Source organism: Gasterosteus aculeatus, chromosome 9 (assembly GCF_964276395.1).
Source record: "Gasterosteus aculeatus chromosome 9, fGasAcu3.hap1.1, whole genome shotgun sequence".
Taxonomy (NCBI): domain Eukaryota; kingdom Metazoa; phylum Chordata; class Actinopteri; order Perciformes; family Gasterosteidae; genus Gasterosteus; species Gasterosteus aculeatus.
The window spans coordinates 22,361,449-22,389,212 of record NC_135696.1 but is presented as its reverse complement, the minus strand read 5'-3'; the positions used below and the strand labels follow the sequence as shown (position 1 = coordinate 22,389,212).

Here is a 27,764-nt window from a genome sequence, read left to right as displayed (position 1 = left end):
GACTCTGAGGACTAAACACGACACAACAAGGACGCCGTCCTTCCCTGCGCGGGGGCTCACTTTTTATTCGTCATCGGGACTTGATGCATCCAAGTTCAGAATCATTCAGTTTTGGCACCTTGAAAGACGTTACTCTTTTTTTTTTTTTGAATTCTCATTTACAACCAAAGAAGAAGAAAGATGAGACAAAGAAAGAGACTAATGCTGAGTGACAGCTCAGAGGAACCCTGGAAACCAAAAGGCAAGGTAAGATTTAATAACAAATAATGAATAAAAAGCCTCCAGAGTTTGTTCCTTTTGTTTCGAGCGGCATGAAGCTCCAAGAAAACGTCCAAAAGACACAGAACTGTAACAATAACTTTACTCCGTCCCGTCGGTATCATTGTCCAAAACAAAAGGTTCCTTAAAAGCAGATCGGATGCTTTTTGATTAGCATGCATGTAAATTCTTTCATTTCTTCGGGGTCACTACAGACCCCGCCCCCCCCTCGCCCCCCCGCCCGCCGTCTCGTCGTCCAGTTTCTTCTTCAAGCTTTGACCAGAGATCCTCCCCTTTACCCAGAGTTCTCTCTGGGTGCAGCACACAATTTAAAAATGAATTTAAAAATGAAAGCGAGGCCGACCTCTCGACCTCGGATGAGGATTTGTCTGGCGAAAGCCCCCCAAAAAGAAGCTGATGACCCTCTCGTCCGGTTTCCACGACGATTCAGTCTCACTCGTATCGCTTTTTTTTCCCCTCGTTGATATTTTTGCACCAGGGAAGTCTCCTCATCATTCAATCACATACATATTCATATAATCAATACATATATTAACTTATTTTCCTCGGTTTCTGTGTATTTCTTTGCCCCTGAATCAGCTCCCTGCTGCGATGCTTCACAGTATCAATGCGAATAAAGAAAGAAATCAAGAAGATACAGCAACTGAAGAAAGTCTGTGTGTGGAGGGATGGAGGCGTGAGGGCGGGGTCATGGGCGGGGCCAATGTGGGGTAACCACGGCCACTTTCATCAGATTGAGGAAGAGTAAAAAATATAAAGTTCACTTTTTATTGGGCAGTATGCCCCGCCCCCCCCCCGCCGCCGCCGCCTGTCCATCAAATCCTTACAGACTCTTAAACAACGGTAGAATCATGCACGTTTCTTCCTCTGAACCTCCGCCCCTCCCCCACACCGCCCCCAAAACCCGAGGCCCCGCCCTCAGTCTCATACGGGCGTGGTGCGGCGGTTGGCGCTGTTGTCTTTCAGGTCCTTCTGGATGGAGTTGTGCACCTGCAGGAAGTTGAGGTCCCGCTCCGCGGAGTCATAGGTGCCCGTCGGGGTGCCCGTCTGGCCCTTGGGCAGCGTGTACATGGACAGCTCGGTGGAGGGCAGCGCCCCGAAGGCCTTCAGGCCCACCGGCGACGCCTCGCGGGAGTGCGAGGGATCGGAGGAGCGGGACGAGGAGCGTGAGCGGCGCCGGTAGCGGTAGCGGTAGCTGGGGATGCGCGTGATGGCCGCGCCCTGGAGGTAGTCGGCGGCCCGCGCCCCTACGCGCAGCTCCCGGTGGCGGTCGATGAACATGTGCACGGCCAGCACGCCCACCATCTCGGCCATGATGAAGGACAGGGCGCCGAAGTAGAAGGACCAGCCGTAGGAGTAGCTGTTCTTCTTGGAGTCGCTCTTGGAAGGGTCCCCGGCGTTGGCCGATATGTACACGATGATCCCGATGATGTTGCTGAGGCCTGCGGGGAGGACAAGGGGGTCAGAACCAGAACCATAGTCCCTCCTATACAGCCAGAAGGGTCCCTCTTCCCTTTGAGATGAAAACTGGGGCAAACTCACTGCCGACCCCCCCCACACTTTGATGATCCCCACCGGACATAAACAGATAAAAGGGACAGCGGAGACAAGCAGAGGACACAAAGCGGAAGAGACGGCGGGGTGAGGAGAGGAGGACCTGAGCAGGAGAGAATCAGGGACACCTTATTTTTAGAGCGTAATCCCGGCGGCGTCCTCTTACAGACTGCGCCCGCCGCTCGTGACTCGTTATCTGGTGCAGCACACGAGGCCGCGGCCTGGAACCAGCGTACAAAGCGCACACACGACCTCGTGCCGCCGCGTGGGGTCTTGTGTCCAGATTTAGGCAGACTGACTCAGTTTAAGCTGCAGCTTCGTTCGTTCCTGCATTGTGACCAGAAGACCTCTGTGTCTTTAGCGAAGTCAAAGCGTCACGTGGTAAAAGCTGCACTCTCTCTCCTCTGGTCCTGTAAGTGTACCCGAGTGTACCATGAAGACCACTAGTGTACCAACCAACAGATACTTCTCACAAGCATCCATTCAACTCTTAAGAGGCTCGTTTCCGTTCTGTTTGACGTTTTCAGTGAAGGTTCTGCAGTGAACACCAAGACAGATCCTTCTTCCAGGAGACAAATCAGCTACAGGATGAATTAGACCAGTAAATGATGTAAGCTGGCATCCAATGTGCTGCCACACAGACTTGTATCCGTTTGTTTCAAAGATCAAGGAAATAGAAAATGGGCTTTGTGGCATTTTTCCTGAAGTAAATCTAATATACTTCCTTTCTCCATAATCCTCTCTGCCCCCCCCCCCTCACACCTTCCTCCCTCTTGGTCGTTATGCCACCCTTCCTGCACTCCCTCTTTCCCTCCCCCCTCCTCCTCCTCCTCCTCCTTCTCCTCCTTCGTACCTGCGGAGACGAAGAGGATGCCGGCGCTGAGGATGATGTTGTGGCGTGACTTGTAGAACTCGCTGGCGGCGATGCAGAGCCCCCCCATGAAGAGCAGGATCACACTCATGATGGGGAAGATACTGGAGGCTCGGACAGCACCTGGACAGACACACACAAGCACACACACACAACAACAAGGGGAAAACAACTGTCATCATCACACCCGAGCACACACGTCACCACCGTACATATAACAGTAATATGTAGTAATATATAGTAATATGTAGTAATATGTAGTAATATATAGTAATATGTAGTAATATATAGTAATATATAGTAATATGTAGTAATATATAGTAATATGTAGTAATATGTAGTAATATATAGTAATATGTAGTAATATGTAGTAATATATAGTAATATGTAGTAATATATAGTAATATGTAGTAATATGTAGTAATATGTAGTAATATATAGTAATATAATAGTAATATGTAGTAATATATAGTAATATGTAGTAATATGTAGTAATATAATAGTAATATGTAGTAATATATAGTAATATGTAGTAATATGTAGTAATATATAGTAATATGTAGTAATATATAGTAATATATAGTAATATGTAGTAATATATAGTAATACATAGTAATATATAGTAATATGTAGTAATATATAGTAATATGTAGTAATATGTAGTAATATATAGTAATATGTAGTAATATACAGTAATATGTAGTAATATGTAGTAATATATAGTAATATGTAGTAATATATAGTAATATGTAGTAATATGTAGTAATATGTAGTAATATGTAGTAATATGCAGTAATATATAGTAATATGTAGTAATATATAGTAATATGTAGTAATATATAGTAATATGTAGTAATATGTAGTAATATGCAGTAATATATAGTAATATGTAGTAATATGTAGTAATATGTAGTAATATATAGTAATATGTAGTAATATGCAGTGATATATAGTAATATGTAGTAATATGTAGTAATATATAGTAATATGTAGTAATATATAGTAATATGTAGTAATATGTAGTAATATGTAGTAATATGCAGTAATATATAGTAATATGCAGTAATATATAGTAATATGTAGTAATATATAGTAATATGTAGTAATATATAGTAATATGCAGTAATATATAGTAATATGTAGTAATATGTAGTAATATGTAGTAATATATAGTAATATGTAGTAATATGCAGTAATATGTAGTAATATGTAGTAATATATAGTAATATGTAGTAATATATAGTAATATGTAGTAATATGTAGTAATATGTAGTAATATGCAGTAATATATAGTAATATGCAGTAATATATAGTAATATGTAGTAATATATAGTAATATGTAGTAATATGTAGTAATATGCAGTAATATATAGTAATATGTAGTAATATGTAGTAATATGTAGTAATATATAGTAATATGTAGTAATATGCAGTAATATATAGTAATATGTAGTAATATGTAGTAATATATAGTAATATGTAGTAATATATAGTAATATGTAGTAATATGTAGTAATATGTAGTAATATGCAGTAATATATAGTAATATGCAGTAATATATAGTAATATGTAGTAATATATAGTAATATGTAGTAATATGTAGTAATATGCAGTAATATATAGTAATATGTAGTAATATGTAGTAATATGTAGTAATATATAGTAATATGTAGTAATATGCAGTAATATATAGTAATATGTAGTAATATGTAGTAATATATAGTAATATGTAGTAATATATAGTAATATGTAGTAAGTAATACAGCGCTGCGTCAATAATGTGACAAATGATAAGCAGCAACACAACTTGTGTCCCAAAACCACTTTGTTCACAACAATATATGGCAAGAATGTACAGCCAGAATAGAACACTGCAACACTGTAACAACACTGTAACAACACTGTAACGCAATAATGTAACACAATAATGTAACAACCCTAACGCAACAGTGTAAGAAAACAGTGTAATGCAACAATGTCTCATTTTTCATGAACCTGCATCATATAATAAAAACTAAAATATTGATACTGAGAAAGAAGCAAAATGATTCTGTTGTGATGAAACTGAGTTGCAGTCTGCAGCGGTCAAACTGATGCTTCCGTTCACGTAATGAGGTGACCTCAGCGTTGGCACAGCACCAAGCCCCCCCCCCCCCCCTCCTCCACCCCCTCCTCCACCCCCTCCTCCATCAGTTTGAACCCCATCTCCTCTTCTTCATTGACATGTGCTGTCAGGACCAACGATGTGCACCCCACACACACACACACACACACACACACACACACACACACACACACACACACACACACACACACACACACACACACACACACACACAGTTTACAGTGGAGTAAGCCGAAATTGGATGAGCAATAAAGTTGTAATGCAATAATGTCATAACGCAATAATGTAACACAATAAAGTCTCAATGTTGTAACGCAACAAGGTTGTAATGCCCTAACGCAGTGGAGTCGTAATGTTTCCCCAGTGGCTCCGCGGCGAGGCGGAGGATTGATGCCAGCGAGTTTAACACCACTGGACCGCAGTGACACAGACAACGTCAAAACACACACAGGAACTGAGTGTTTACTTTTCCTCCCCGGTGTAAAAGTGAAGAAAAGTGGAGCAGTGATGTGTGTGTGTGTCCGTGTGTGTGTGTGTGTGTGTCTGTGGCGTCCCGAGCTCCTTGTTCCATGTGAGTCAATATGTACTGTGCATTATGGCTGCAATGTGGTAATGAGACAGAGAGCCCACACACACGCACACACACAGACCCACACACAGACACACAGACAGACACGCACACACACCAAAACCATGTATTTGCTTGTATTCGTCTCTCTTTCCTTCATGTCTTTCATTCTCTCCGTTACACCCCCCCCCCCCCCCCTCATTCCTCCCACTGCTCGTTGGTTCTGCTGCAGTGTTGTGTGTCTGTGTGTGTCTCTGGCTGACTTATGGTTTCATTAGCTGCGGCAGAGGAGAGCTTTGTAATTGTGGCTGAATTATAGAGGTGGGGGTGGACACCACCATGGGGGCTCCCTGGGTTCACACTCACACACACACACACACACACACACACACACACACACACACACACACACACACACACACACACACACACACACATACACACATACACACACACACACACACACATCAGCTCAACAACTACAAAGTGAACACACTCATCGATCAGCCTCCCACCCACTGGGGTGTTTCCCGTACACACTGTATGCTTCCCACGCAGGAACAATCTAACACACACACACACACACACACACACACACACACACACACACACACACACGCACACACACACACACACACACGCACACGCACGCACGTTTCGCCCACGTGGGAGAGCCCAGCAGCTAAGAACATGTGGTGGTGGGAGCTACAGGGTAATAACCAACTGTGTGTGTGTGCGTGTGCGTGTGTGTGTGTGTGTGTGTGTGTGTATAAAGCTCACATACGTGTAAATGACCACATCTCGAGAGAAGCAGAGGAATGACACGCGCGCGCGCGCGCAGCGGCACCGTGCTCGCGCAGCTGTCAGTCATCATCATGTCGCGTGTACCCGCGTGCGTCGCGACGCGTCGCAGCGGCCGGTCGGTTGTCGGCGGGTGACGTCACGCCGCTGCTCACGTCTCCATCACCATGCGCATCAGCACAACACAGCAGCACGCAGCGGACTAATTATAGCACCGTGTGTGTGTGTGTGTGCGTGTGTGTGCGTGTGTGTGTGCGTGTGTGTGTGTGTGTGTGTCTCTGGCTTTTCTACCGTTGTGAGGACCACGGTTTCATCCTCCTGCTTGGGGACCTTTGTGCAGATGTCTGATCACACGGGCGCGTTCTGCTTCCTCCAGCAGAGCAGAGCAGCGCTTTGTTCACGGGGACCAGCTGAGGCCTCGTGTCTGTCCACGTCCTCGTAGTCTGCCGTGAGACGGGCGCCTGACCCTGAGCCGCTAACTGGACGTTGGTCTACTGTGAAGATTCCCGCCAGACATCAGTTCAAAGAACATGATGAATGTTTAAGCTAAATTCGTTCCTCCTCGTGTCCAACTTTACAGCCATTCATTCATTAATCTGAAAGGGTTCACTTTGTAATTCATGTATTTATTTGTTACTCATTTTAGTTCCAGCGCTGCAGTTTTAATAGTTTTAATGCAGAGCTTTAACGTGTAGAATAATATGTATATTTATATTTGGGTATTTACAAAGAAGAGGTTTGTACACTGACACCACATCATTGGTCTGTGTCAAACTAAACTAAACTTTCTGCATATTGCTGCTCACGTACAAACTATGAAAACACACGTTCACACTGTGTGTTGTGTACTTTCCATCTAAGAGCCTAAAACACTTTTAACTCTAATCTGACCCCGTCTGTTGTGACTATAGCGAATGGACTTGAAGTCATTTATTGATTTAGTTTCAAGTTGTAATTGTTCTTTCATCACCGTGTGACCTTCTGGTTGCTCTACCAACTTCAAGAGGCTGCAGAAGTTCTCCAAGAAGACCAGAGAAGGTCCGAGAGATCTTTTGAGAAGACTTACTTCTGCAGCGCTAAAGTCTGGCTTCCGTCCCCAAAAACCTGCCACGGAGCAGCGTGTTATATATATATATATATATGAATATATGAATATCTGTATATATGATTATATGAATATCTGTATATATGAATAGCTGTATATCTGTATATATGTATATCTGTATATATGAATATCTGTATATCTGTATATATATGTATATATGTATATCTGTATATATGTATATATGAATATCTGTATATATGAATATCTGTATATATGTATATCTGTATATATGAATATCTGTATATATGTATATATGTATACGTGTATATATGTATATATGAATATCTGTATATATGTATATCTGTATATATGAATATCTGTATATATGTATATCTGTATATATGAATATCTGTATATATGTATATATGAATATCTGTATATATGTATATATGTATACGTGTATATATGTATATATGAATATCTGTATATATGTATATCTGTATATATGAATATCTGTATATATGTATATATGTATACGTGTATATATGTATATATGAATACATGTATATATGTATATCTGTATATATGTATATATGAATATCTGTATATATGAATATCTGTATATATGTATATCTGTATATATGAATATCTGTATATATGTATATATGTATACGTGTATATATGTATATATGTATACGTGTATATATGTATATATGAATACATGTATATCTGTATATCTGTACATCTGTATATATGTATATATGTATACGTGTATATATGTATATATGTATACGTGTATATATGTATATCTGTATATATGTATATCTGTATATCTGTATATCTGTATATCTGTATATCTTTCATCGGCTTCAGAATCAAACTGACGTGGAGTAAGAAGCGAGGAGCAGAATCCCGGCTGCGTTCGATCCGAAGTGGCACATTCAGCACCACTTGTAGCGTTAGAGCGACCAGCATCGTGTGGAGGAGTAAAGTCCTCCCTCCTTTGTTTGGAGTCTTTACACTCTCTCTCCTCCTTTCTCTCCCTTTCTCTCCCCCCCAAGGCTCCTTTCGATTTCCCTCTCTCAGTCTCTCGGTCTCCAAAGCCGCCTCACCCCCCCCCCCCCCTCCCCCGCCCCCGCCTCTCCGGGGGGATACGTACATGTGGTTATGTAAGGGCGAGCAGTCGGCCTTTCCTCCTGCAGCAGAACATCAGCTGCATCCAGAGAAAGAGAGAGAGAGAGCGAGAGACCCTCCCTCACCACTGAATAACGTGCAGGACGTTTACGATGCTGGTGTCAAACGCTCTGGGATCTTCTAACTGTTCCACGAGTGCACCTCCAACATATTTAATATCCCAGCGGATCCAAGCGGCTCTCGACTCCAATCACACGTCAAATAAATAGTAAAAATCACAGCAGGAGGAAACATTTTTGTTCTGAAGTTACAAAATTGAAATAATTTGTCTGTCCAGCTGCGTACAGAAAGTGAAATAGATGTTTTCAGATGTATTTACGTGTGTTATTAACATGTTGAATAAGCTCCTTGCGTGCGTCGACCCATTTTTGTAGACTAGCGTGTAAAGCGCTGCAGCCTCCTGCAGCAGCAGGCTGTGATTGGTCCGCTGACTACGTCCTTTACGGAGTCTCACGCCTCCGTTTTCACAGCACAATTCGGCCGTTATTAAAAGGAAGAACGTTTACGAGAGAACGGATCAGACTGAAGAGCTTTTGTGGGAAGAAATGTGTAAATATGAGCGCTTATACAAGCCGTCATTGACGGACTCTGCTCTGCAACACACGCAAGACTTTCAGAACCATGAATTGAAACGAGGTGCGTAAAGACGCAGACGCATTCGCCAGCCTTAAGGGGGAAGTGCATGCATCTCTTCCATCTGCATGGCTTCCATCTGCATGGCTTCCATCTGCATCTCTTCCATCTGCATCACTTCCATCTGCATGGCTTCCATCAGCATGGCTTCCATCTGCATGGCTTCCATCTGCATGGCTTCCATCAGCATGGCTTCCATTTGCATCTCTTCCATCTGCATGGCTTCCATCTGCATGGCTTCCATCTGCATGGCTTCCATCTGCATCTCTTCCATTTGCATCTCTTCCATCTGCATGGCTTCCATCTGCATCACTTCCATCTGCATGGCTTCCATCTGCATCTCTTCCATCTGCATGGCTTCCATCTGCATGGCTTCCATCTGCATCTCTTCCATCTGCATGGCTTCCATCTGCATGGCTTCCATCTGCATCTCTTCCATCTGCATGGCTTCCATCTGCATCTCTTCCATCTGCATGGCTTCCATCTGCATGGCTTCCATCTGCATCTCTTCCATCTGCATGGCTTCCATCTGCATGGCTTCCATCTGCATCTCTTCCATCTGCATGGCTTCCATCTGCATCACTTCCATCTGCATGGCTTCCATCTGCATCTCTTCCATCTGCATCACTTCCATCTGCAGGAGCTTCTCGATACGTCCTCGTCTCACTGATGTAGCCGACGCTTCGATTGACATCCAGCAGATTGTCGAAGGAGTGCAAGTGTTCTTTGCAGTGTTTGTTTTACAACAAATATGATGTAATCCTGCTGCTCATTGAACAACGACAAAAAGACACAAAACATCTAGAAGAAATCTCTCATTCTCTCACTCTGATGAATTAATTCTTCAGGATCAGCTGATGTTGTTCGAACTCAAACACGTTACTTGAAGCCTTAAATGAATTCCGTCTGCATTCCACTGCCTTTTATCCCACGTCTGAGTGTCTCACAGCGCTGGAGGCTTTTCCTACGGACCCTGAAGGGGCCTCTGGGAGGACTCTTCCAGAGCAAGAAGCGCGTCATGAAATGATTTTAGGTTCACGTTCCTCCGTCAAACTGACCAAAGAGCCGACAGACCTCCAGTGCAGTGGTACAGCACACACACACACACACAGACACAGACACACACACACACACACACACACACACACAGAGATGGTTCAAACGGTTTCCATGACGACGCACTGCGCGAGGGGAAGAAAATATGCAGGATCAGTGGTTCATCTGCACGTCTATCTTCCTCCACAGAAACAAACAGAACCCGGCTGCTCCAGCGGCCTCGGGGGGGGGGGGGGGGGGGCGGATACCTGAGCACCGGCTGATCGATGTCTCATCTCTGACGTGGAGGGGGGGGGGGTGAGGACCTGTTGTGTGACCACAACAGGTCCTCACCCCCCCCCCCCCCCCCCCACGGCACGGTCGCCGCGGTCGAGGTGTATTTTCGGTTTCGCTGGTCTGATCCCCGTCTCACGGCTCCCTCTCGGCCCCCCCGGCCTCCGTCGGGACGGGACGGGAGCGAGGGGCCTCGGCGGAGACGTTCGGACGGGGAAGCAGGAGGGAGGAGGCCGAGGGAAGGGAGGAAGGAGGAGAGGGAGCGAGGCGTGACCCACATAGCGCAGCCGGGAGTATTTATAGAGAAAAGTGTCCTGATTGGGGGGGCCGCTGGGGGAGCCACCGCACTGCGCTGCTGCTCCCTGTCCTTCACCTCCCCGCCCGCCGCTTCTGCCTGGCCTCCACCCGTCCTCCTCCACCTCCATCGCTCTGCTCTTCCACATCACTGACCTAATCCTCCTCCTCCTCCTCGTCTGGTTCTCTTCTGCTTCTGTCATCTCAAAACCTTACCTTTACCTCCACCAGCTTCTGCTCCACCAACTTTACCTCCACCAGCTTCTGCTCCACCAGCTTTACCTCCACCAGCAGCTTTACCTCCACCAGCTTTACCTCCACCAGCAGATTTACCTCCACCAGCTTTACCTCCACCAGCTTCTCCTCCACCAGCTTTACCTCCACCAGCTTCTCCTCCACCAGCAGCTTTACCTCCACCAGCTTTACCTCCACCAGCTTCTCCTCCACCAGCAGCTGTGGCCCCTTAAAAATGAATCCACCAACCAAACGGCGGTTTTGAAGGAATCATAGTTTGTTTCCTCAGTTAAGGATTATTTCTCCTGTTTCTGTTCTTTGACGCAGTAAAACGTTTCATGAAAAAGGGAAATTCAACAACATTTTGTCTCGTTTCAACAACAGGAGCAAAGCAGAAGTGAATGAAGCAGCAGCGTGAAGATGGACGGCGGGTGAGGGAAGCACTCACGCAGGAAGTACTCGGAAGCATCCGCCACATAATCCGCATCCTCGGGGAAGTGGTCGATCTGCTTGCACATCCCTTTGAAGGAACCTGCGGGGAGGAAAGAACAGACGTTACGGATGGCGGATGGCGTCTGACCGCGTAGGACGCGTCTGTCAACGTGCCCCCGTGCTTCGCACAGCGAAGACGCCAATGACAGATGGAAGAAGGTGGGCGGGAGATGGGCAGAAAGGGGGCGGGACGAAGGAACCAAAAAGGCGCGAGGCGCACGTGTGAGACACAACGGACGGCGTGTTCATCCACCGCCGCCCCGACGAGGGGAGAGGCCGCCGAGCGGGAGGGAGGAGGAGGACGCGTCGGGGACGAAGAGACGGCGAGGACGACGTGTGAGCCGCTCCGGAGGAACGTGACGGACAGAAGAGGACGTTTAATCCAAACGCCTCGACAGAGCCGGCGGGCGGCGAGGAGAGATATGCAAATTAAAAGAGAGGAAGGAGGGCTGATGGCGTGCTCGTTAAGGGGGACTGTGCGTGCGTGTGTGTTTAGGTCGGTTGTGCGGTTGTGGGTAATTGTGTGTCCTCCCAAACGTAAACAGGCCTGTTTAACGCTCACGTGTCTTTATCGTTCCTGGACGGATGTTAAGATCATTGCACCAGCAGGCGGCCATCTTTCCCGTGTTTTGGGGCGTGCAGTCCTGCCGCGGGTTCCTTCGAGCAGCGTCTTGGACAACGACAGCTAGCTGCTGACCGCCTGTTGTGCGCATGCGAGCGAGGCCACAAAGACTCGTCTTCCCCCAGAAGCCCCCGTGGAGCGTTAAGGTCACGTCGTGGATCAGCAGGATCACTTCCCGTATGACACTAATCCATCACTCCCTCCACGCCGCCGCCACGCGTTAAAAACCGTTGTGTGGGAGTCTGTGTTCACGTAGTCTGTATTACTGTTGCTCCATCATCACGGAGTCACAGCGCCATGCTGCAGCGTTGTGTAGTTGTGTAGTTGTGTAGACGGTTCTTGTGATTTCTCTGCGATGAGGCGTGTGAGACTTTTATTAGAAATTTCCAAAAAACGTATTTCTGGCTTTGGGGACACGGAGTTCTGGGTCGGCTGATGAGACTTCATCTCAGAAAACACCGACCTGACAAGGTGTGTGTGTGTGTGTGTGTGTCTTTGGAGATGAAACAAAAGTTTGTCCCCACTCGACGTATTTGAGACATTTTCAACTGGAACTGGGACACGAATGTGAGCAGCAATAATAATTAAAGACAAAAGGGGCCAAAACGAGCAGCGTTTATGAGTCAGTTCATCCCGGTCGATGTTGATGCGCTCACATACATGTGCTCCTGTCACCCCCCCGCTGTGTTCAGACACACACAACACACATTCAAACCAATACTTTCAAAATGGTGTCCGGTTGCTAGGAGATGTGCTGAGCACCAGGTAGCGTGGAACACTTCACGTCAAACACACTCAGTGCCGGGCAGCATCTCCAGCATCTCCGTCATCGAGGTGATGGAGATGCTGGAGATCATCTCCATCATCTCCATCACCTCCATCATCTCCAGCATCTCCATCATCTTCAGCATCTCCATCATCTCCAGCATCTCCATCATCTCCATCACCTCCATCATCTCCATCATCTCCAGCATCTCCATCATCTCCATCACCTCCATCATCTCCATCATCTCCATCACCTCCATCATCTCCAGCATCTCCATCATCTCCATCATCTCGTCTGCCTCGCTGCCTCCAACTCACACCCTCCCACGCTCTCTCTCTCATGCATACATTTGAATGAACCCCCGAGGACCAGATTCCCCTTTGAACTGAGCTGGCAGCTCTGCGCTCCTCTCCCTTCCTCCTCTTCCTCCTCCTCTTCCTCCTCCTCTTCCTCGTCTCTCTCCCTTTATTCTTTTTCAATTCAAATTAAAATGCTTTATTGTCTCGACAGGAACGAAACCTGTGCAGACCGGAGCGCTACGTCATCATCTCAGATGGAAACAGAGTATTTAACATTATACTTGTAGTTTTTCTCTGTGTGGACGTCTCACATGCACACAAACGTTCTTCGGTCAGCTGCGTCTTTCTGTGCATGACGTCTGATAATCAGGGTCAACCAGTTTACTTCATGCTTTAATTGAGATTCCAGATTTACAGTTTGTTGTTCAAACTGAGATGATTCTAGAAAAGCTCGTCCTTGTATTTCTGTGTAACAACTTAGAACAACAAAACACTGATGAGGAACTTCTGATGTGATCGACAGATGTCAATAATTAACCGAATGGTGGCTAAATGCCATTTAACAAGTTAGTAAGTTTCAATGTCAGAGGCGTCAATAATTACTTACACATGTGACCATTACAAGTGTTCTTGTACCTGACACATTGTGAGGACCAGACGGGCGTCCTCACTTCTTTGAGGTTCCAGACGTGGAATCAGCTGTCATTAAAAAGCTTGGTCTTTTCTTTACTGTGAGTCTTAATTCATCCAGGAGAGCGTTTTCTCACAGGTGATGGTCTTTTTCTGCCCTTTAGGTTCCTGATCTGTGCTAAACGTGGACATCCGGGACATGTCACGGAACTCTAAGCTGCCTACAGCACCAAGTCTCCTACTAAAAGACGGCCTGGGGACTTCAAGTGGACAACATACATTAAAAAATATATATCATACGCAGAGCATGATAAAAGATGCAGTTTCTTTGCATGAGAATCCATCCACGACTCGTCCTTGAAATGGTTGTTTGACCGTTTTGTTTTGTTATTCCCAGGGAGTAAAACCTGATATAATGAATAATATAATATATAATAATTTGTAATAATGGAACAAAAGGGAGACATCTTGGTTATGGCTTCTTTTTTCTAGGCTCAGGGCTAAAAGTCTCGCTCCTCGTTGTGTGATGATTTTTCTTCTCTCCACACTGCATTAAACCATATGAATCCGTTTATTCACCTGCTAATACACAAACACAATTCTATTGAAATCAACTGAAAGAATACAATGAATGTAAAATGCTTGATCTTCAGCTCCTGGTGCATTTCAGAATAAAACATGTGTTCTAGGCTGAGTTCATTAAACTTTGTGTGCTGTATTTCATTTAAATCTTTGAACCCACAGCCAGTTCACATCCGACAACACAGAGACCTGTTTAAGACCCTTGTAATACATGTGGAATTAGATTCTCACACGACTTGCCCCGCCTAATTTAGAGTAAGCTATTACTTTTGCTATCAGCAGGCATGTACGTGTACGGACACACAACACGTGAATTAGTATGATTTATAGTTGTGACGGGCAAAGACAGCGGGCATGTTTTTCTGCTGAGAGAAAATCCTCCGTCCTGCTTTGATTGTGGTGAGACCGTTTGTTGTCGAGTAGCATGTAATGTAATGACATGTGATGACATGGAATAACATGTTATTACATGTAACGACATGTTATTACATGCGATGACATTATTACATGCGATGACATGTTATTACATGTGATGGGATGCAATGACATGGAATAACATGTAATGACATGAAATAACATGTTATTACATGTAATGATATGTTATTACATGTGATGACGTTATTACATGTAATGACATGTTATTACATGTAATGACATGTTATTACATGTAATGACATGTTATTACATGTGATGGCACCCAATGCCATATGATGACATGAAATAACATGTGATGACATGTTATTACATATGACGACATGTCATTACATGTTATTTCATGTGATGACATGTAATGAATGGCCTGGGCCCATTCAGTGGATTCATGTTCCTGCTCGGGGTTCTGGGTCATTTTAAAGCAGACGTGTCAAACCTTCCCTAACAGAGTAACCAACAATCCACCTGTAATTCAACCTGTTGGTTTGAGCATCCACCTCAGTCTCCTGCTCCTGTGTGCTGCTCCTCATACTACGTCACCTCACTTTGTCCAACGCTCCATTCAGAATCACCGCGGCCACCACCTTCTGAGACAAAGATGGAGAAGGCCTTTCCCTCCCCACCCATCGGCGCAAAAACACCATTTAAATGTAAACATTTCCAGACAGGATTTGGAACAAAAAGGGGTCAAACATTTAAGACAGTCGCAGTTAACCACGCTGTCCCCCTCCCTCAGCCCCCCCACGGTCCCTCTATCCTGGTTGTGTTTAGTGAAATGTGCGGCGGTGTTTTCCTCCCAACCTCGTTAACTCCTCCGCCACAGAGGGGGAGAGAACACGGAGAACAAGGAGAGAGGAGGTAACAAAGAAAGAGGGAGCGAAGGAGACGACGAGGTGAAGGAAGCGAAGAGAAGCCCTCGATGGCCGAGCGGCAGATGTTGGGTCCTGCGTGAAGTCGCACCAGGCCGCGTTAAGTGGAGCAGCTACCTGCCCTCATTCTGCAGCTCTGCGTCGCATCCAGGAGCACGCCGCCACGGAGGTGATTCATACCATCACCACTCAGGCGGCGCATTGCAACCGACAGCAGAGCTGGAGGAGCTCAGTGTGTGGAGTTAAATCTTCACATTTAATCTCCTTGGTGTCTCACTCAGACGTCCCCTTCAGTTCATTTCGATGAGGTGGAAAGTCTGATCCTGCGCCGTGAGCCGAGAGGTCTTCAGAATCTCCTCCTGACCCGTGTGGCCTGTGAGTGAACCTGAGGCCACACAGTCGGCCAACGACTCTCCCCCCTCCTCCTCCCAGCTCCTCACCACTCTTTCTAGGCCTCGGCAGCTGTGTGTCGGGACATGAAGCCTTCTGAGATATCGTCTCTCTCCTCTCGCGTCCGTCCCACTTCCTTCTCCTTCACTCTCCCTCCAGTTGCACCTCCACGTCTCCTCGCAACCCTTCACGCATCGCCCTCCCCTTAACCCCACCTTCACACCCAGCAGCTTCAGGGTTCCACCCCTCCGGGGTTAAGTCCCGCCCCTTAACCCCGCAGGCCGCCTGGTGACGGAGGTGCACGCGTGTGAAAAAGCCACATACGATGCAGCTGTGCACGTCTGTGCTTTGTGTCCATGCAGGTACGAGACATGATGGGGAAGGGGGGGGGGGGGGGCTGTGACTCATCCACTGCATGGGCCTCTGCCTCCCCCCTCTCTCTCTGCATAGCAACGGCTCATATAGGTCCATAGCAACCAGCGCTCACAGCACAGTGGCATAAACTCTCCATCAACGGGGTCGGAGGGTCCGGGGGAAAACACGTCGCCCCCCCAGCCCCCCCGCCGACCCGCCGCTGATCTCCAGGAATATTTTCAAACGTGTTGCTGTGTAAAACGTATTTTGTATTAAGCGGAAACTGACACATTTTCTTGGACTTTTATTCTGAAAAGAGGAGTAATGTTAAGACTTGAGGCTCCTCAGACCCTTTGAGCTTCAGCATCACTCTCGCCTCACTCCCCCTCATACAGATGTTGCTGCCGGTGCAGATGTTGTTTGGAAAGCTTTCTCCTGTACACGTCCTCCTTCACAAATGTTGTTTGCCACCCGTCTTCTCCTCCGTCTCCTTCCCTCTCCTCATCCCCACCCCTTCGTCCTCCACTTCTCCAGCTACGCCTCCTCTTCCTCGCCACATCTGCCGCTTCGCCCCTCCCTCCTTCCGTCCTTCGCTTCCTTAGAGTCACGCCACAGACTCCTCCCCTCCTCCTCCCTTCCAAACCTCTCGTCCAGATGTCTGAGGCTCATCAGGGGCAACGTGGCCCTCAGCTCCGCTCTTAGTGATGGTGAACCGGTTCTTCAAGAGGCGCTCTGGTTCCATGAAGAACCTTTATCTATCGCATGGTTCTACCTTCTTCTCCGGCACATCTTCAGGCTGGAGATGCTGGATGCTGAGGGGTCGTATCAATTTTGCAAAGAAAAACATTGGAAAAAAGTTCTGGCAGGAACAATATTTTCTTTAAGTTCTTCAAAGAACCAGTTAAGGTGTTTTTTTGGTTATTTGAAGTATTTGAGAAAAGAGATCTGTAATCTGTGAGGTTCTCACTGCCGTCCTTTGGCTGCTATTGGAGGTCAAAGACCAAAGTGAGGGTCACATGACGAGGTGCTGCATGAAGTACCGGGATCACTTAAATAAAGGCTGAAGCTCGTGGTTCTTCTCATGATTCATGATTATGTCACAAGCGATGAGAAGGAGAAGCCAGATGGGAGAATTGAGCTTTAACAACCAGCTGGATGTATTTTGGTCTCTAAACTGTGAAGGAAAGGAGCTCAGTGTCCTTCAAATGCTAATTGCATGTAGCGTTAAACCGAAAGACGCTTGTCTCCGTCTGAGGACAGGTGCTCATTAATTATTCAGTTTGACTCATTAGCAGCAGAAAGAACTCAAACATCACAAAAAGGTTTCCTGCATTGAGAAGATACCAAAAGCTAAATGTGGGACGTCTTCTATTCGAGAACTTCAGATACATGTCATGTGTATTTGGTGTGGATGCACTTTAAACACGCATGCGTTGACTGCATATCAACATTTACAGGCTGTTTGTACCAGTTGGTACCAGTTGGTACCAGTTTGACCAGGACCAACGTAAGCGAGACATCGCTGAAGTCTGTACGAGATCGACATCAACGAAACTGAAACGGGTCTTTAAATGAATAATACAAAAATATAAAATACAGTTTTAATTGATTTCATCGATGACTTGACTTTATTGTTTAGAGAATGTTAAAAGTGCAAATATATATGTGAGTATTTATACATAAAGTTGTATATTTTAGCTATAAACGGGGATGCTTTGGGGCGGGGCTACATGCTGATTGACAGGTCTCTGCGTCCTCCTCAGTCCTTATATGGGCAATACATGTTCACAGGTTGTAAAGAGAAGAGCAATCCAAGATGTCCACGTGTGTCCCACCAACGGGGGACGACCGCGTCCACCTCCCACATTCGATCGGATGGGACGTCTCCTCCCCGTCTTCCCGGGTGGAGACCAGCAGAGGACCTCGCCGGCTCCCCGCTGAGCAGTCGCTCCGCTCCCGATGACCTCCCGTGTCTCCTGCCCGTCAGCACGCGTGGTCACGCAAACAAACGCACAACAGGGCGATCGGACCTCAACTCAAGACCCGACAGGCTTCCCGTCGCCACAATCGAGGGTCCCGGTGCACGAGAGGACGAAGGCGGCGATGTTTCATGTGGGATTCATCGGGTTGTATTCGCATGTTTACAACAGAGGCCTTTGACTGATGTTCAATTGTGTCTCTTAAAGAACATATCTGATCAGACAGCAATTAAAAATATAGAATTGTGGTGTTTTTACCCCCAAAAAACACAAAAATAAATAACAAAATCAATCCCCGTGTTTCAACAGGAACAGAACAAAAGCCCAAAGACGTTGACATTGTTTGTCTCACTACCGGGTCACGATTAATACGACTTAATGATCGCTGAGCTTCGACCGCAGTCCGTCAGCGGGCAAAAGCGTCTGTGGCGGCGGAGCCGTCGACCTCGGGGATAAACAGCGTCTTCTCAACTGATGAATGCAGATGGAACTATTAGAAGCTTCACCTGAGACCCTCTGCGTGCCAAGAAGCTTATGAACGTGCTTTGTGATAAAACCGCCAGAAGCAAATTCATTCAAATTCAAGTCATATTTTTAGTTTCCTCTGCGCATTCCGTCCCGGTGCAGCAGCTTTTGCTCCAGAACCACAGCAGTGAAATGAGAAAGGCTGGAGGATACGAGGGATGAACTCCATCCATCGGGGAGCGAGCGAGTGTGGACGGAACCACAACTACGTCGAGATGAACGTGTCTTAATTTAGAGAAAAGGAACATATTTAAAAGAGGTTGTGAAATCCATCTCTTCTCTTCCGTCCACTTCAGAGAATCGAGCCAGCAGTTCTAACCCCGTCATATAAATAGTGACACCAAGAGCAACGTCGCTGTTGGAGGGTCGAGAGTTTTCAGCCTTCACCTTCAAACTGCGACGCGACGTCATGCCAACGTACCTGGTCCTCACAAAGATGCTAGTACAAGGACACACACACTCACACAGATGCCGGACTCTTTGTTCACAGTCTATTGATTCGGGCGGCTGATTGAAAATGAAAAAGTGACGTTAACTCGTGAAGCGAGAAGAACAACGGATACAAGGGACAGTAAAAGTTCATCGATCGGCCAAAAACAGGGATGGTTCTTATTGGTGAAGCAGTTCTTCACGACTAAAGGTTATTCTGCTTGAGTTTTATAGACATGGATTCTCTTTTATTTAGCGAAGACAAAGGTTTACTTTGAAAAACTGTCGCGGGACTTTAGAACAAGAAAGATGTCTTTGATGAGGGAATCCTAAAATATTTAATCTGCCATTGCAGCGCGCAGTGACGTGTGCATGTCTTTGTAAGTGTGTTTAGTGTCTGGTAAGTGTGTGTGCAATGGGCCCATGCATCGCATACAGCGATAACACACACACACACAATGTTCACGAGCCCGTCAATGACTCATGCAGCTTACGGATGACAGCATTGTTACTCCATCAGTTGGACCATATGTTGCTACCAGGACTAAGTCCATAATGGAGCAGCTTTACTCCGCATTCAAAACCATCTGTCGCTCCTCTGCAGCACAAAGGCTGACCGACATCGACAGACGCGCACAAGACGGCTGACGACGCGCCGACCGCTGTTTAATAATAATAACTAATAAAAGTATCCATGAGTTTCCCCTAAAGCGTCCACTGCTTCGTAGACTATTAGAGACCTGTCAATCAGCGTGTAGCCCCGCCCTAAAGCATCCACTGCTTCGTAGACTATTAGAGACCTGTCAATCAGCGTGTAGCCCCGCCCTAAAGCGTCCACTGCTTCGTAGACTATTAGAGACCTGTCAATCAGCGTGTAGCCCCGCCCTAAAGCATCCACTGCTTCATAGACTATTAGAGACCTGTCAATCAGCGTGTAGCCCCGCCCTAAAGCACCCACTGCCTTGTAGTCTAATAGAGACCTGTCAGTCAGCGTGTAGCCCCGCCCTAAAGCATCCACTGCCTTGTAGTATATTAGAGACCTGTCAGTCAGCGTGTAGCCCCGCCCTAAAGCATCCACTGCTTCATAGACTATTAGAGACCTGTCAATCAGCGTGTAGCCCCGCCCTAAAGCATCCACTGCTTCATAGACTATTAGAGACCTGTCAATCAGCGTGTAGCCCCGCCCTAAAGCATCCACTGCTTCATAGACTATTAGAGACCTGTCAGTCAGCGTGTAGCCCCGCCCTAAAGCATCCACTGCTTCATAGACTATTAGAGACCTGTCAATCAGCGTGTAGCCCCGCCCTAAAGCGTCCACTGCTTCGTAGACTATTAGAGACCTGTCAATCAGCGTGTAGCCCCGCCCTAAAGCATCCACTGCCTTGTAGTCTAATAGAGACCTGTCAGTCAGCGTGTAGCCCCGCCCTAAAGCATCCACTGCCTTGTAGTATATTAGAGACCTGTCAATCAGCGTGTAGCCCCGCCCTAAAGCATGCCCTGCCTTATAGTCTAATAGAGATCTGTCAATCAGCGTGTAGCCCCGCCCTAAAGCATCCACTGCTTCATAGACTATTAGAGACCTGTCAATCAGCGTGTAGCCCCGCCCTAAAGCATCCACTGCTTCATAGACTATTAGAGACCTGTCAATCAGCGTGTAGCCCCGCCCTAAAGCATCCACTGCTTCATAGACTATTAGAGACCTGTCAATCAGCGTGTAGCCCCGCCCTAAAGCATGCCCTGCCTTATAGTCTAATAGAGACCTGTCAGTCAGCGTGTAGCCCCGCCCTAAAGCATCCACTCCCTTGTTGTCTAATAGAGACCTGTCAATCAGTGTGTAGCCCCGCCCTAAAGCACCCACTGCCTTGTAGTCTAATAGAGACCTGTCAATCAGTGTGTAGCCCCGCCCTAAAGCATCCACTGCCTTATAGTCTGTTTGACTCCAAATGGACCATAATTCACTAAATGAACATCACGAGTCGCCCCCTGCTGGTCACCTGAGTGAATGCAGGTCAATACATGAGATTAATTAGAATAGGTCAATAAATTAAAGGTAATCACTTGTATGTATTTTATCTTGTACCATCTTTCTTTGTTGCTCCTAAAAGACCATTCAACCATAAACAAGAACAATAAACCAACTTATTTTCTGAATTATCGTTTTTTCTCCGCAAAATAATGAAAAGGAGGCGATGAGCAGCACTGACGGGTCGGGACCCATCATGAGTCTTTCTCTCCTGCGTCACACGACCACTGATTTAGTTCAACACTGAAGCGAAAGCCGCTCCGTGGAATCGGACTCCCGGTGTGAGCGCGGCGCTCGCCGGTCGTTCCCTTCTGGCTCCCGATGTCCGTAGGATGGGGGAGCAGTTGGGCCTGTCAGCGCCGCTCCCACCAGGCGTTAAACAGACCGAGCGGAGGTGCCAACGAGCTCCCCGCCATACGCCACACACAACCTATTCATGGCGTAACACAAAGAACACAACGTGCTGTTACTACGGCGACGCACGGGACTCGGCACGCGGCGTTCTGTTACTACACCGCCAAACGGTGGGCTCTCGACTTAAATACATAGAGTGATGGAATGTTTTTACTGTCAACTAAACACTTTTTTCTCAAAGAAAGTGCATTTTAATGAATGACTCAAATATACATTTGGTTTATGTTCACCCAAGTTGTGTCCTCGCCTTGACCTGAAAACGCAATTTACTGGCAAATGTTGAACTTGAAATACCCAAATAAGCATCAACTGTATAACCGTTGCTTCTACAAGACTCTTTTTAGTGAAATGCTGTGATTATATTTTAGTTCCCACCTGCTAACATTTACGGTGTAAGCGTCTTTTATTGTGAAAGGCATGATCCGGGGTGGACCTGGTCGATTAAAAGGAGTAATGAAAGTCTGCTTCCCTGATTTCGGACCGAGCCTCCGTGTTGTTGTTCTCTATGTGGAACGTTTTGAATATTTTCTGCAGCCAGTGAACAGGACGTCGTATAGGTCTCTGCTAATGACCTGTCAATCAGTGTGAAGCCCCGCCCCAAAGCGTCCCCTGCTTTATGGTCTGTTTGACTCCAAATGGACCATCAGTCACTAAATGAACATCATGCTGTGTTGAAGAAGACTTGAAACTAGAGACTGAGACATAAACTCATGTTTACAACGTTTACTGAGGGAATAAATCCAGAGAGAAGTAGAGTCATTTCCTCATAGACGTCTATGGGAGCAGAGGAGTCGCCCCCTGCTGGTTACTACAGAGAAGTAGAGTCGTTTCCTCATAGACGTCTATGGGAGCAGAGGAGTCGCCCCCTGCTGGTTACTACAGAGAAGTAGAGTCATTTCCTCATAGACGTCTATGGGAGCAGAGGAGTCGCCCCCTGCTGGTCACTACAGAGAAGTAGAGTCATTTCCTCATAGACGTCTATGGGAGCAGAGGAGTCGCCCCCTGCTGGTCACTACAGAGAAGTAGAGTCATTTCCTCATAGACGTCTATGGGAGCAGAGGAGTCGCCCCCTGCTGGTCACTACAGAGAAGTAGAGTCATTTCCTCATAGACGTCTATGGGAGCAGAGGAGTCGCCCCCTGCTGGTCACTACAGAGAAGTAGAGTCATTTCCTCATAGACGTCTATGGGAGCAGAGGAGTCGCCCCCTGCTGGTCACTACAGAGAAGTAGAGTCATTTCCTCATAGACGTCTATGGGAGCAGAGGAGTCGCCCCCTGCTGGTCACTACACAGAATGCAGCTTTAGGACACTGAGCTTATTTTTATTAAAAGTGTAGTTAAGTGTGTGTGTGTGTGTGTGTGTGTGTCCCAGGTGGCGTGCGAGTGTTTTTACAAACAGCCCTTTGATTGAGAGGCCGCGACGCCCGGCTGACAGGCGGGACAGAACGCTGCGTCGCCATGGTTACGCAGCGCGGACCCGCGGATACGCCACGGCCACCACGGCGCCGGGGGAGGAGGGGGGGGGGAATCGACCGCAGTAATTAGCTAATGAGGAGACGGTTGTCAGGGGTTACAGCGCCGCTGGGCGAAGGAAGACGATAAATACGGCAAATAGAAAATACTGAATATTTAAAAAGTGATAAACGTGCAATGCTGTCAAACATACGTCGTCGCACATCGTCTCCGACCAGATGAGGTCACATGGAAATTAATAACCAGTCCGTGTAGGATCCCAGCCAGAGTTCACACGTGACATAAAGAGGCCAAAGCGAGATGAAAGCTAGAATGTAATGCTGGTTCCAAAAGGAAGCTCACACCTCATTCCTAGAAACACATGTCCTATGACACACACACACACACACACACACACACACACACACATTAATAGCTGCGTTTAGAGCCTGCTGAGCTCCACCTGTCAGCTCAGGACCACAGAGCACCATGGAGGTCCACGACAGACGGCTCTCTGGAGGCAGACCTTGCTAACATGCTGTAGACTGCAGAACAAGACCACGGCAACGTGAACCCTCCACACGTCCCACATCTCGCGTAGTCACATGACTTGACGAATCAATCACCTCGAGTGACGAAGCAATCGCACACGGCGCGATCGGCTGCTCCACTCCTCCACCCACGCCGCGTCCGACTGGCTTCATCTCGCCCTCCGCGCTCCCTCAGACGGGAGCTTTTAGGTTACGGCGGCGTCCCGTTTGTCTGTCGGTAACGAGCTGCGTCCCGCCCTTCAGGCGAGGAGGCTCCGTGGCGACCAGCAGCGCGCTGCTGATGGAGCTGATGGAGCTGATGGACCACGTGGATCCGTCACGTGAGACGTTCGTCTGCCGCGTGAGGGTCACATGTCAGAGGCTCAGATAGGCGAGGAAGGCCTGTGTGTTACAGAGAGCACAGGATGGGGGGGGGGGGGGGATGCGTTCCCTCCCTCTCTTCTTCTGTCCCCTTTAAAAAGGAGTTCACCGCTGCTGCAGCTGCTCAGCGTCGGTTGGGGGGTTCTGGTCCGGCGCTGTTGGAGAACAGGGACGTCTTGATGTTCCTGCTTGTGTGACGCCGCTCCGCTCGCTCGCAGGATGGATTCACACAACAGGGAAAGCAACCGGGTCCAGATTGGGAGCCGATCGCCATGAGAGGAGCGTTATGTAATGTCACACTTCGAAAATAACTGTGCTCGTGTTGGAGGAAAGAGAAGAAACAAAATCAGTGATCGGATTCAAGACGCCACCTTTAAACGTCACGCGTTTTCCAGACGTGGAAGCGTGGACACGCATCGGACACTCAGCTTCAGCTGAGACCCAGCGTGTCCACCTCGCAACCCGGGACCAACAGGTGTCCATTTTATACCCTGAAACGACGTCCCAGACCCCCCGCGGTGTTCTGACCCGCGGTGACCCTACAGCTCAACGCGGCCTTCTAGTCTGAGAACTGCTCTGTTTGCTCCTTCGTCTCAAGTCAAATTGTCTACAGAAGTCTGTGAAAACTCTCCATCACTCACGCATCTGCATCGCAGGGGGGGTTTCAGATTCACGGCTTCCTCTTCGACCCATTTCACAATAAAAGCACGGCGTGGGCGCCTAAAAAAAAGCCACAGAGAGACCATTCCTTGACTGACACAGAGCGGTGAACTTGAGAGCAGTCAAAGGGGACAGAATGGCGCCAGGCTACAGACGGAGGTGCACCTCAGGGGCTTCGACCATCACACGCCGTCCAACGAACAAACCAAGTACATCTGGATGGAGGATGAAGGTTTGCAGATGAATAGACGGATGCAGGTGGATGGATGGATGATATAAAGGGAGCAGAGGTTTGTAGGTGACAGAGGGAACATCTCCTGAGTGGAGGATGCAGAGCAGGGATGTGTGTGTGTGTGTGTGTGTGTGTGTGTGTGTGTGTCCTCCTCAGTACCTTCCAGGCAGCAGGTCCTCCAGAGGCCCGAGTGCGTCATCACCTCCTCGTTCTTCTTGCTGGTCTCGTTCTCGTTGGTGCTCTTAACCTTGCAGACGCCGCGCGAGTACAGCCAGTAGTCCGTCCCCACGGCGATGGTCATGAGGCTGAAGGCGGCGAAGGCCCCCACCGTGGTCAGCAGCATCTGGACTCCGCGGTCAAACACCCCCATGTTGCCGCATTCCACGAAAGGGGGGCCCCCTTTCCTCTTGATGTACAGGAAGTAAATATTTGTGAGTTTGCGTCGCCACGCCAGCTCGGAAAACGGGGGGGGGGGGGGGGGGGAGGGTAGCGGGGGCGGCGGCGGCGGGGGAATTAGGGGAGCTCGGGGGAAATCGTATGGTTGGTTTTAGGGTGGAAACAGCCAAAGAAATGAAGACGAGGGCGACGGTTTGGACGGGTCCGACGGGACAGGAAGAACCCTACGAAGTTCTAGACCTCAAGCGGCAGCAAGTTGCCCGAAAAAAAAAAGAGGAAAAGGCTGACCTAAAAACACCAGCAGACCCCACGAGAGACCTGGTCTGGGATCCAGGCCCACTTGGGAGGGGGAAGCGGTCACTTACAATCCTCACGGCCTCGACGACGCGGAGGTTGAAACATCTGTCACATCCAGCTGTGTTCTCCACACACACACACCTGTACGCGGACAGACTTTAAGTCATGCTGAATGGGAGGTGAAGGAACGTGGGGGGGGTTAAGGTGGGTTCGCTTGCACCAGTCGGCCGCCTGGTATCTTTAAAAAGAAAAACTCCACCAGGTGATGGAGGATGAGATCTACGCTGATGTTCCCCAGTGGACCAGTGGAGAATCACATGGGGGGGGGCAGGTAGAAACAGACCGGCCCCAGGAAGAGACAACACGAGGACTGGATGTGCTGAAGGAAACGAAAGTCAAAGCAGCAGAATCAAGCGCTCCCCAGAAAGCAGGAACACAGCGACGAGTAAAGCCAAACGATCAGATGGTGAGAAGCAGCCATTCCTGAAGAGGTGGAAGAAGACGGGGACCGACCGGGGACGCGTCTCCCCGCCGGGAAGAGGAAGGAAAAAATATGAAGTTGAGAAAATCAAACGACCCCTAAAATCCTGATCCCCAGTTTCCACGTGTGGTCCCCAGACCTTCCCCCGGCAGAGGGGAGCCGCTATACGGGGAGACGGCCAGCGGCACCGACGGCGCACCGCGCAGAGAGGGGCGCATCCGGGCGGAGAGGCCGGGCATCACCGCTCATGCGGCCGGCCGCAGACACGAGGAGGGCCGGGGACGGACGGACGGAGCTTCCCGCGGCGCCGGAGCCTCTTCCTCCAGCGTCCGACCGATGCGAGGCGGCTACGCGACGGCCCGCCGGGGCCGCGCCGGCGCGCACGCGCGCGCGGAGCCGCGCACCGCCATCACGTCAAGGGACGCGCGCTCTGTGGCTGCGCGTGTGCGCGACGCGCGCGTGCGTCGGGGAGGCTGTCAGATAATAATGATAATAAGACTTCAAATCGAGCAAGACATCAAATCCTCTGGATTCCTCCTCTTCTTCTTCCTCTTCTTCTTCTTCCTCTTCTTCTTCTTCTTCTTCTTCTTCTTCGTGGAGCTGATGTAGAAGTGGAGAGGAGGGAGGAAGAGGAGGAGGAGGAGGAAGAGGAGGAGGGGGGTGGATGATGGTTAGAAGCAGCGGATGAAAAAAGAATCGACACAACCAAAGGGTGAGGGAGGGAGAGAGGGAGGGAGGGAGGGAGGGAGAGAGAATCCTTTCTAATATCAAACACACAGACAACTCAATGTGATAAAATGAGATTAAAGAAAGTCGATCACAGACAGAGAAGAATAGATGTGATGAAAACAATGAAATAATTCTCCCAACAGGTGGAACGATTCCTAAAGCTTGAGAAGCCTTTAGTTCTCCTGCACAGTCCAATGAGTGTCCTTCCTTTGCATCTCAAAGTCCTCGGTGGTCCTGAAGGACACGACGAGAAGAAACAACTTCATGAGCTGGTTCCTCATTCTGCTGCTGACCTTATTTTGTTTATTGTTTCCCAGGTGACGCAGATGCCAATCAGCAGCAATCCTCAGGAGGCCGGTGGACGCTTCCTGAGCGAGGCACCAACGCCACGGTCATTCATGGCGATGCAGCGATAGTCATGAGAGACACACGAGGGTAAACGGATAATGATGAACTCGGGGGAGTATACGCGGGAGGGGTGAGAAGCAATTGGGTGGACGAGACAGGTGAGTGTAATCAGGAGAAAGACACACGAGACGTTTCCTTCATCTGGTAGAAGGAGCACAGAAGGCCGAATGTGAAGCTCTCGCAGATGAAGAGACACCAAAGAGAAAAGAAGATAGAGACACCAGTCTGCCATGTTGGCCTCCTCTTCCTCCTCCTCCTCCTCTGGTTCCTGTTTCTTTTCTGCTGGAATGATGGTTGATGTTCCATCTCAGCCTGCAGGTGCATCAGCGTCTGCGCTGTGCTTTTATTAATAATTTGTGTGGATGGACACAGTGTGAAGCGTTGGCTAAGGGTGATCCCGGTTCCCGCCGCTCTCCCTCTTCGCTCGGCGCTACCTGCTGCAGCCTGGTGACAGACGCGCTTCATG

The 27,764-nt window shown here is 48.1% G+C and overlaps 1 protein-coding gene across 1 annotated transcript; it reads right to left on the bottom strand.

Moving 5' to 3' along the window:
- Positions 1-40: 40 nt before the first annotated feature.
- cacng2b (calcium channel, voltage-dependent, gamma subunit 2b) lies at positions 41-26,716 on the bottom strand. Its single transcript, XM_078079896.1, has 4 exons — positions 25,147-26,716; positions 11,376-11,459; positions 2,687-2,827; positions 41-1,721 (listed from the first exon to the last, which is right to left on the bottom strand). Exons 1-4 carry the CDS (start codon positions 25,355-25,357, stop codon positions 1,204-1,206), a joined length of 954 nt encoding a protein of 317 aa, XP_077936022.1. The 5' UTR covers positions 25,358-26,716; the 3' UTR covers positions 41-1,203.
- Between the last annotated feature and the right edge of the window lie 1,048 nt (positions 26,717-27,764).